We start from the raw sequence: 11,184 nt of genomic DNA, 5'->3' as shown, positions 1-11,184 counted from the left end.
ACATGTCATAGGCATGACCGTGACACTTCAGCTTTATACGGAAATCTCTACTTCCTGCAGCCCATGATAACATGAAGGGACATACACATTTTATGGGTGATCACAGCCACTATCCAAGGCTCCCTGGCACTCTCTAGGCATTCCTAACAGTCATGCTGAGGGGGAAAAACATGAAATGTTAGGTGGGAATAAAAGGGGAAAGGGATGGTTCTGGACTATAGAATGGATGAGGGACCTCAGGCTGGGAAAAGGGGAAGCACCAACACCTCAGTTACCATCAAGCTCTGGTTGTCTAACATGGGTGACTTAAACTTCCTCTGTGTCATTTACCAGTATAACCACAGCTCTGCTTGAGGCCATAGGGTCAGGTGACCTCATCTCTTGAAATCATCTGATCATTGTGGCAGCCAGGGGATATTAAACACATCCCCAGTCAAAATGTGTCTACAAATTCTCAATTTTCTTATCTGTGAAATGAGGACCTTAGAATCATCCCTTTGAAGAGATAAAGTTCAGAGTGTGTGACAGATAGTCAGCGTCCCAATCAAAAACATAATTACAAACATCTATCACTAATCCCCAGGCATGGTAATGCTGAGCACTGGACCAGTCTGAAAATCTCTATAAAAAGGAAAATATTCATGATATCTAAGAATCATCACAGCTCTAGGAATTCCAAATCCTAGAACCTGAGAATTATCTTCCTTAGGGCTCCTTTGATGTCACGATTCCTCAGGCTATAGATGAAGGGGTTGGCCATAGGGGTCACCACTATGAAGATGACAGAGGCCACTGCATCCTGTAGTGAGTAGGAGGAAGAAGGGTGCATATAAATTCCTAGGATCGCCCCATAGAAAAGGCAGACCACAGTGAGGTGCGAACCACAAGTGGACATGGCTTTTCTTATCCCCTGGGTAGAGGACATCTTCAAGACCTTAGAGCAGATGTAGGCATAGGAAACAACAATGCATACAAATGGTATAGCATATATCAATCCGCCCTCAGTAAAGATTGTGACATCATTGAGAAAAGTATCAGAACATGAGAGCTTCAGGACAAGATAGGGATCACAGTAGAAGTGGGGCACTGCATTGTGGGAACAGAAGGTGAGTCGAACCATGAGGAGAGTGTGCAAGAGAGAATGCAGGATTGTGATGACCCATGATATGGCCACCAAGAGGACACAGAGCCTAAACCTCATCATCAGGGTGTAGTGGAGTGGGTGACAAATGGCCACATAGCGGTCATAGGCCATCACACTCAAGAGGAAACTGTCCATGTTACCAAATGCGAACAAGAAGTACATCTGGACCATACACTCTGTGTAAGAGATGGACTTGCTTCCCACCATGTGATTCACCAGAGCCTTGGGGATGGTGACTGAGGAAAAGCAGATGTCGACACTGGAGAGGTTGGCCAAGAAGAAGTACATGGGTGTGTGGAGATGAGGGTCACAGCTGACAGCCAGGATGATGAGAAGGTTCCCAGAGATGGTGACCATGTACATCCCCAAGAACATCCCAAAGACAACGTCTTCTTGTTCTGACTCTTCAGAGAGTCCCAGGAGGAGGAATTCTGTGACTGTCGTCTGATTGTCACCATCCATGTCTCTGGAGAAGAAAGTGAGATTCATATAGAGAAATCATTCACCAACTCTTGGAGAAAATATTGATGCAGTTTGGAAAGTTTACTCATTAGTGAGAAGTAACTGGTAGTAAATTCCATTACGATGTATTTTTATAGCAGAGTGGTCTTTTTGAATCCATATTAATCCATTTAATTCCAATGAATATGGATTTACTGGTATTGCTGTTTGCTTAATACCATGTTTATACAATAGTTAACTCAGTCTAGAAATTGGCATGCTGACTTTCACGGTTCACGTGAAATAACTGTGGAGTGAGCAGCTAGATCTATATCAAAAATTGCTGATCAATACCAGTGATAATTCCAAACAAGTTAATAGTCCTATTCTCTATGTTACACATATACACACAAGGATATACATGCTCACACATACACAAACACAACCAAACTTAGGTGCATGAACAAACACAACATGCACAACACACACTTGCATACACAAACACACACATAGATGTCCTGTAGTACAGATAACCGCACAATTTTTCTTGCATGTTGTTTTTTCTGACCAGGAATATCTGGGCATAAATTATCCTCCTGCCTTAACATTAAGTCGACTGGAAATATAGACAGGTACCAAGACCCCAGAAATTTTTATGTTTTGTTAGCTTCCATTTATTAAATTTTAATCAAATAAAGTCACTGATAGTTGTCATGTATTATAAGCCCCATGGTTCTGCTGTGGCTTTTCTGTTTCATCACAATTGGGAAGACCAAGAGGCTTTGACAGACCTGCCTGGCGACTTGGCCTTTGCATTCTATCTGCTAAGATGTGGTCACCTCATCTCACACTTGAGCTGATGCCCACACACCTGTGTGCAGTGTTCCCTGCTTTCTGCACACGGAAGAAGAGGGCATACAGATCATAAGTGCATTATTCTGCTACTGGAGAAATGAGGTTTTACAGGTGGATAAAATGCAGATTCATGTGCATCTCAAAGACAATCCCCAGGCTAAGACATCTCCATGGTCAGGAGGTCAGGAAAACATCTGGACTGCAATGCCCATGGAGGGATGCAAGACAATTACAGCTGAGGAGGGAGGAGAGTCACCCTGGGGTGGTCACAGGCCTGGCTGGGGAAGGGGAGAAGAGGAGACAGCTGTCAGGAGAAATGGCCTGGCTGCAGGGACAGAACATGACATGGAATTTGGTGACGTTGGTTACAGGATGCTCGTGTGGTCCAGACAGCGAGCTGACTGCTGCTGTGAGAGTGGAGCTAAGCACAGCGCTGTGATGGGAATTCAAGGTAACTTCCGGAGCATTGCCATGGATGTAGAACAGTGTAACAACAGCAGCAATAAAGAGCTAGAATGAGGGCTGGGAAGATGGCGCAGTGGGTAAAGCACGAGCCATGTAAGTGTGAAGACCTAAGTTCAAATCCCCAGAACCTAAACTCCACACCATAGAGCACGTCTTCTATCCCAGGGCTTTTATGGTGAAGTGAGAAGCAGAACTCTGTATGAGTGCTGTGACAGATGTGCAGCTACACTCATAAACATACATGGATACACACATAGACACACACACAATAAAATTTATAAAGCTAGAACAAGCTTCTAATGGGTCACTGTGTAATAGACTATAGAAACAGAGAGATGAGAAGCAGAATGATCAATAGTTCATAAAAACAAACAAAACAGAGCTTTGCCTGTAGATGCTAATGATCCTGAAGGCAGATAGAAACAGAAAATGAGACTGAATGGGATGCAAAGGCAACTTGCTCCAGGGGGAAAGACCACAGCTAAGGATCCTCAGAGCATTGGGCTGCAGCTATTCCATATTTTCTCATCCTGTGCATTAAGAGATGGTGGACACTGGAATGGTCAGATGGTGGGAATAATATGAACATATCATGTGTTAAGCCCTAGCTGTACAGCTTCCATAGGATCAAGGATGGATTTTCCTTTCTTTGATTGACTCTTCAATTCCAGCTTTTGGATTTTATTCCACTTCCCCTTAAGCTTCCTTATGAGACAGAATGCAGCTGCCACAACTAATAAAAAAAACCTTCAGGATATATGTATGTATGTATGTATGTATGTACATATTCATATATGTACATATACCTAACTGTGAGTCTGTTTTGCTGAATGATTTCTGTGAGTCAGGGACTGTTGGGTGTGTCTGAGGTGCCAGATGTGTAGACATGTCTACATCACTAAAATTTGAAACCCTGAACCTTAAAGGCTGCTTTGTCTCTGGACTCCAGCAGCAGTCAACACTCTGCTGTCAGGTTTCAGTAGCATCCAAGCAGCCACAGTCGAAGACACCTTCATTATACAACCACACACTCCAGGGGGTAGGCCCAGAACAAATATGAGGACCAGGATACAATAATGACATTCTGTCTCTGTCTCTCTGTGTGTCTCTCTACATCTTTGTCTTTTTCTGTGTCTGTGTCTCTCTATGTCTCTGTCTCTGTCTCTGTCTCTCTCTCTCTCTCTCTCCTTCTGATAAAGCTTTTTAATACCATGCAGTATGCTCCTAAACCTCTAAACTCCATTCTGTTCTTCTGCTCCCTCTACCCACGTAGCAGGTCCCCTGTGTCCCTAGTGCAGAGACTCTTATGTAGTAACAAGGCATCGACATGGAGGAGTGAGACACTTTTCCTCCTTTGAATTTGGTCAGATGCAGATGGATTGAATGAAGTTCTTTCTCTACAAGTCATCTCATGTGTCTGCTGTGGGGTTACCCTCTTCTGATTCCCCACCCTCCTTACCTGGGTGCTCTTGGCTGCTATCAGATGTCTTCAGAAAAGTTCTGTCTCTGATGGTGCCATGGTTGAAACTGGGTTTTGAGAAATCCACAGTTGAAGCTGAGAAGGGAAGGGCCTTTTCCCCCAGAAGAGAACATCTAGAATGAGGCGTGTGGCTCTCTCTGGTCAAGCTTGGATGGTTGGGAGTGAATAAATTGATGCTCCATCCCTGGAGGTGGTGCTGCCGTGAAGACACTGCCAAGTGTGTGCTCCCCTAGGGTGGATTTCTCGTTGGTCCTAATTAGAGACACAGATGAAGTGTTCACAGTTTGTATTCTGTCTGGGCAACAAAAATTAGGATCCTTAGAAACTTAGTTATTATACAAGTACTCACTGCCAGAGTTCTATCCTTGGGTAATTATTTATAGTTAATTATGTCTGATAAGATGGTGTTTACCTTATATATAATTCATAATATCACAATATATATATATATTATATATCACACAGCAATACAATATAAAATTTTATCAAGTTACAGTAGAGGTTAAGGTCAGCATCAGCTTGATACCAAAATCTAGTGAATACATTACTAGAAAACAGACCAAAAATCAATTAATGTTGTCATCATTGGTATGACCTAAAAATAAGATTGGAGCCCACTATCCATTATGAATCAATTACCAAATTGACTTCTAAAACAATTATATGAATGATGTAGAAACAGCACTTGGCAAATTGTAAAACTATTCATTAGTGTAAAAATTTCCAATAAATCCAAAATCAAAGGTCTCCTCAACTTGTAGAATGGTTTTTCCAAAAAGATTTTATTACTGTCAGAAAGATGCCCAATATTATTTTTTATCTATCATGTATTTCAACTGCTCTTTCTCCAAATGACTTTGCTGTCCTTCTTATTTCCCTGTCCAATAATTGTTAGACTAAGCTCATCCATGTACAAGAAGAAATTTTAAGGTATTTGATTCGGCAGCAGTAAACCCTTCACTGTTTTAAAGTGATGTATTTTCTACTGACACTGCGTCTTCTGAACGTTCAACACCATGGATCTCTCATCATTTGACTCTTCTTTTTCTCCCTTCATCTTCTAGAAAGAATCAAAATGACTTGTAGGGTGAGCACGATTGCTCAGTAGGTAAAGACACTTGACACCAAGTCTGTTTGATGCCTAGAACATACATGGTCAGAGGAGAGAACTGACTCCTGAAAGTTGTCCTCTGACCTTCACATGCAAGCATGTAACACATGAACAGACACAAACGCACATATGTACACACATATACACATGTACACACAAACACATACACACAGAGAGAAATTTAATTCTTAAAGATTGTCTTATATTATTTTTTTTAAAATATTTATTTATTTATTATGTATACAATATTCTGTGTGTATGCCTGAAGGCCAGAAGAGGGCGCCAGACCTCTTTACAGATGGTTGTGAGCCACCATGTGGTTGCTGGGAATTGAACTCAGGACCTTTGGAAGAGCAGGCAATGCTCTTAACCACTGAGCCATCTCTCCAGCCCCCTGTCTTATATTATTGACATAAAGACATTGCATACATTTTTTTTATTGCTTTCTTTCTTTTCTCTTTTGTGGCAGGGTCTCTCCACATAGATCACGATAACCTTGAAATCCCATGCTTTTGTCTCAGGTTTCCAAGAGCCAGAATTAAAGATCTCACTCTATACAGAAGGGAGCAGTAAAAGAAGTGCAAGCGTTATCACTCCCTGGTATGGCTAAAGGGAGGGAACGTTTCCCTTGCTATGAGAGAGAACAGGCAGAGGATCTGGAAGAGGTCGGAGCAGAGAAAGCAGTAGACTGAACATGGGCAGCAGAATGGACACGGCCAGGGCTATCTGTGAGAGAAGAGAGAAGGACCAGACAGAGAACAAGGAGCATAGAGAGAAGACCAGAGCAGCAGGAGTGAGGATGTGAGGAGAGCTGTGTTGTAAGGAGGATGAGCAGCTGGTGGGAGAGAAGTATGAACTGGAGGGAGTTTAGGGTAGAGGGGAAGGTAAGGAGTAGGATGCCAGCAAGGACATGTGTGACAGGTCCCTGTGATACTGAGGAAGCCTGGAAGCCAGCAAGTACTTTGGTATGCTGATAGGCACCACAGGTAGCCATAAGTCTCCTCAGCTAGAGATAAGGGAAATTACCCCTTTCAGCCCATGGGAACTGACTTCACAAATTCCTGAGGAATGCTGGCTTTTATCTAACTGCCAGAAACCCTATAGTCCAGCTTGAGCTCATTTCTGGATACATGGACAGTTTTTCAGAGTTAGGGAAATTGGAGCTTCCTTTGGATCTGACACACTACCAGCACTGGTTTCATATATGATACTATTAGTCAGTATAATTTTAAAAAATACTGACTTTGGCCAGGTAGTGGTGATGTACACCTTTAATCCAGCACTCAGGAGGCAAAGCCAAGATAGCCAAGATGAACTCTGTGAGTTCGAGGCCAGCCTTGTCTACAAGAGCTAGTTCCAGGACAGGCTCCAAAGCTACAGAGAAACCCTGTCTCCAAAACTTAAAAAACAAAAAGCAGAAAAGGGAAAAAAAGAAAAAATAAACTCGAGGTCTCACAGACTAGAACAGTATGTGTCCACATCTGTAGGTCACAAACCCTCAAAGGCCGAGGCTGACGAACAGGAGGCTGCTCCTCGCCCAGTCACCACTTCTATATGTGTTGACCCAAGGACCCATGAGCCACCTGTTTGTTGTAACATAAAGGGAAATGTCTTCCCCTAATGCTGATAGGTTCTTAACTTGAATAGATTCTATTGACAGAGAAAGACCAACAGGGGAAACACATAAGAAAGCTCAAAAATACCTGGATTTTTGGTAAGATTGCCCAAGATTCAAGGCTTGTCCCTGAACAACTTACCCAAAGAGACCAGAAGGAAGACCAAGGAAACTTTCATAAAAAAAAAAAAACAAAAGAGTTCAGTGATATAGTAAAGTATGCAGGGCAGGTGAATTGGGACAAGATCAAAGAACCAGGGACAATGAAATGGCTCAGTGGTTCAAAGTGATTGCTAGCAAGCCTGATGACCCACATTCAGTCCCTTGCACCCACATAGCAGCAGTGTGAGAAATGATGATCCTCACTTCATAGTAAAAGTCCTGGAGGGCCTGGAGAGCCGGCTGAGTGATTAAGAGCACTGGCAGTTCTAACAGAGGATGCAGGATTGATTCTCAGCACCCACAGTGCTCAATTGTTTGTGACTCCAGTCTCAGGGCATCCGATGTCCTCTTCTGGCCTCCGTGCTCATTAAACATTGTACAGAGATAACGCACAGATATGCATACGGCTAAACACCATACACATAAAATAAGATTATCAGAAAACATTTTAAAAGAGCACTGGAGACTCAGTGCAGTAAAGTGAGCTGTCATGGACCTGCAAAGCAGGCATCAGCCTGAGAAAATGGGGAACGAAACTGGTTCTTAGGCTCCCGAATGTGTTTCCCCTGAATATCTCATTGGCTGAGTTTTCAGGGAGGTACAATCTTTGCACAGTCCCCACCAAACTCTCCATCTTCCTGGGGCTTGAAATGTGCCCCTCCCTTTCCAGATAGCAGAGCTCAGTCACATAGATGACTGCAACTTTTCAACCCTAGGATAAATTCAAAAGCACTCAGCAAGCAGGCACCAGCTACTAGCTAGGGAAGATGGGAGCCCAGTGCCTCCTGCTGAGTGGGATTCCCTGATGAGCTCCATACTGAAAATGGACCAGAATGATTATTTCTCACAGAAGGAAAAGACTGAATCCCACAAGTTATCCTCTGACTTCCACATGCATGCTGGCAAAGACACACACATACAGAGAGAGAGAGAGAGAGAGAGAGAGAGAGAGAGAGAGAGAGAGAGAGAGAGAAGGGGGAGACAGCGGGACCAAGAATAAATACCTATAATAAATGCAATAAACTTTTTAGTTTTAAGAAAAGACTCAAGGACAAGTCCACGGGTCCTAGCAAGAAGTGTGGTCTGTCCACAATGACTTGAGCATTAGGTGTGGGAAAGGCTCCTCCTCCTCGACCCTGAGAAGAAATAACTGCATTCTGTTCCTCATAGTTTGCCACTGCAGTCACCCCAAGACTGTTGTTCATGGCACCTAACTCCAGATGTGTGCTGGAATATGAGACAGATAATCATATATATGGCAGCATGTTGTTGGGGTTTCTGTCCTGCCCAGTTCCCAAAATCGTTAAGTCCCAAAGAAATCACACAGAGGTCTACATAAGTTATAAACTGATTGGCCCATTAGCTTAGGCTTCTTATTAACTCTTACAACTTATATTAGCCTGTTATTCTTATCTGTGTTAGCCCATGGCTCAGTACCTTTTTCAGCAGCGTACTCACATCTTGCTTCTTCTGTGTCTGGACAGTACTACATAGGAGAACTCTTCTTCCCAGAGTTCTCCTGTTCTCATTGACCCGCCTCTACGTTCTCTCTGGTTGTTCCACCTATACTCCCTGCCTGGCTACTGGCCAATCAGCATTTATTTAAAACAGAATTGACAGAATATAGATAATTGTCCCACACCAGCAGTGAGTTTGTCCTTTTTTTTTTTAGCTTTTCTTTGCTTTATATCTTTTATATTATATGTATAATATCACAGCTAATCTTATTTACTGCTATCAGTTTACCCATCAGGCTTGTGGCCAGTTTAGTGCTCAGCTGTTCACTTGTTATTTTGAGGATTCCATATGGAAATCTTATCTTTCCCTTTTTAATTTGCATATGAATCAAACACACTATAATCCTGTGTGAAGTTACCGAAGATAAACAAAGATTTAAAGGAAAAGAAACAGAACACTTTAGTAACCGTAACAACTTGGGCCGAATAACAGAACCTAAAATAGTATTGATGTTGACTGCCCACAGCTCAGTTATGTTTTGGGACTTTGACAATTATATTTGAAAATGATATTAACTTTTGATGTTGTCCCTTTGAGAACCTGCCTGCTCTCTCTGTTCCTTAGCTCCTTGCCTGCTCTAACAATCCCTGCCCAGCAGAGGAAAAGGAAATCTCCCAGGAGAGCAACTGCAGCAGTTCCTTCACAGTGGCTGTGATGAACACGTGACCACACAGCTGACAGGAGAGAGAGTTCATTTTGACCAATGGATCCAGAGGGATAAGAGTCCATCATAGCAGGGAACCATGGCAGCTGCAGGATGGGGAAGCTGAGAACTCATCCTCAAAGGCAAATATGGTGCAGAGAGAGTGAACAAGAAGTGTCACATACCCTGAGTGGCATACTGCCCCCAGCAAGGCCACACCTCATAAACCCCACATATAGCAATATCAACTGTGGACCAAGAGTTCAAATCTGAGATCCTAAAGGGAACATTTTTATTCAAACCATAATAGTAACCATTTGTCCTAGGACTCTTTTTCCAACATCATCTTGAATAAGGCTGTTGTATGTTATAGTGACAAACACAGGATGAGACATTCCTGCCACCAGAGTGGAGGAGACTGTGGGGAGACTGGAGTCTGTTCCAAGGGTCACCAGTAACACTCTGGGTTCACGAGGGGCCAGGAGGAGAGTTTAGTGGCCCTAGGGAAATTGTGCCAAATCACTGATTAGGCTTTATTACAAGAAGAAAGGATATTTTACATCTGCTGTGATTCTGAGAGAGTTGGGTGACAGGACTCATTTGACACCCAAGAAGGAACAAATGGCACCTGTGTGGAGGAGAGAGATGTGCAGGGAGGGAAATTGGTGAGATTCTCCAGGATGGAGATCGCTACAGTCAGAGGCAGGACAGGGTCTGGAAGCAGCTGATGGTGAGGACACAAAGGACACAGAAGCCAGTAGAGTCGGGGAAGGAAAGAAGTGAGGACCTAGAAGCCATGCTGAACTACTGAAAAGTGGCCACTGCTGCATCCAGAAATTGGCAGGCAAAACTATCTGGAAGAGAGAAAAGAGCAGACAACTGACATTGTGCACACTGAACTATACTATCGACTAGAAGAAGACTGGAACTCTGGGTACTGTGGCCCATGTTCCAGAATCAGCTTGGATTTCAACACCAAAATCCTGAGTTACAATTATAATCCTGACATTAATTCAAGTCCACATGTCATAGGCATGACCGTGACTCTAAACACCTCAGCTCTGTAAGGAAATCTCGGCTTCCTGCAGCCCATGATAACATGAAGGGACATACACATTTTATGGGCCACTATCCAAGGCTCCCTGGCACTGTCTAGGCATTCCTAACAGTCATGCTGAGGGGGAAAAAACATGAAATGTTAGGGGGGAAGAGAAGGAGAGAGGTAGGGTTCTGGACTGTAGAATGGATGAGAGTGACCTCAGGCTGGGAAAGGGGGAAGCACCAATAAGCTCTGGTTGTCTAACATGCGTGACTTAAACTTCCTCTGTGTCATTTACCAGTATAACCACAGCTCTGCTTGAGGCCATAGGGTGAGGTGACCTCATCTCTTGAAATCCTCTGATCATTGTGGCAACCAGGGTCTCAGGGGATATTAAACACAACCCCAGTCAAAACGTGTCTACAAGTTCTCAATTTTTTTATCTGTGAAATGAGCACCTTAGAATCACCCCTTGGAAGAAATACAGTTCAGAGTGGAGCCGGGCGGTGGTGGCGCATGCCTTTAATCCCAGCACTCAGGAGGCAGAGGCAGGTGGATCTCTGTGAGTTCGAGACCAGCCTGGTCTACAAGAGCTAGTTCCAGGACAGGCTCAAAAACCACAGAGAAACCCTGTCTCGAAAAACCAAAAAAAAAAATAAAAAATAAAAAATAAATAAAGTTCAGAGTATGACAGAGAGAATTAGTCAGCAT

General features: G+C 43.3%; 2 protein-coding genes across 2 annotated transcripts in view; both read right to left on the bottom strand.

Annotated features, from left to right (window-relative positions):
- Positions 1-682: 682 nt before the first annotated feature.
- LOC126511474 (olfactory receptor 1361-like) lies at positions 683-1,606 on the bottom strand. The gene has a single exon (XM_050158638.1). The coding sequence runs from the start codon at positions 1,604-1,606 to the stop codon at positions 683-685; it is 924 nt and encodes a 307-aa protein (XP_050014595.1).
- An 8,980-nt stretch (positions 1,607-10,586) lies between these two features.
- Positions 10,587-11,184, bottom strand: part of LOC126511460 (olfactory receptor 1361-like) — a 7,695-nt gene continuing 7,097 nt past the window's right edge. The window contains exon 2 of the mRNA XM_050158614.1: positions 10,587-10,608. Coding sequence (XP_050014571.1) covers positions 10,587-10,608 — 22 coding nt within the window. The remainder of the gene's footprint in view (positions 10,609-11,184) is intronic.

Source organism: Alexandromys fortis, unplaced genomic scaffold (genome assembly GCF_014885135.2).
Source record: "Alexandromys fortis isolate MF-2015 unplaced genomic scaffold, M_Fortis_MF-2015_v1.1 scaffold_99, whole genome shotgun sequence".
In the NCBI taxonomy this organism is placed as follows: Eukaryota; Metazoa; Chordata; class Mammalia; order Rodentia; family Cricetidae; genus Alexandromys; species Alexandromys fortis.
This window is presented reverse-complemented; position numbering and strand designations above follow the sequence as displayed.

Coding starts and splice junctions, on each gene's coding strand:
- LOC126511474 (XM_050158638.1), bottom strand. CDS start 1,606: ATGGATGGTGACAATCAGACGACAGTCACAGAATTCCTCCTCCTGGGA.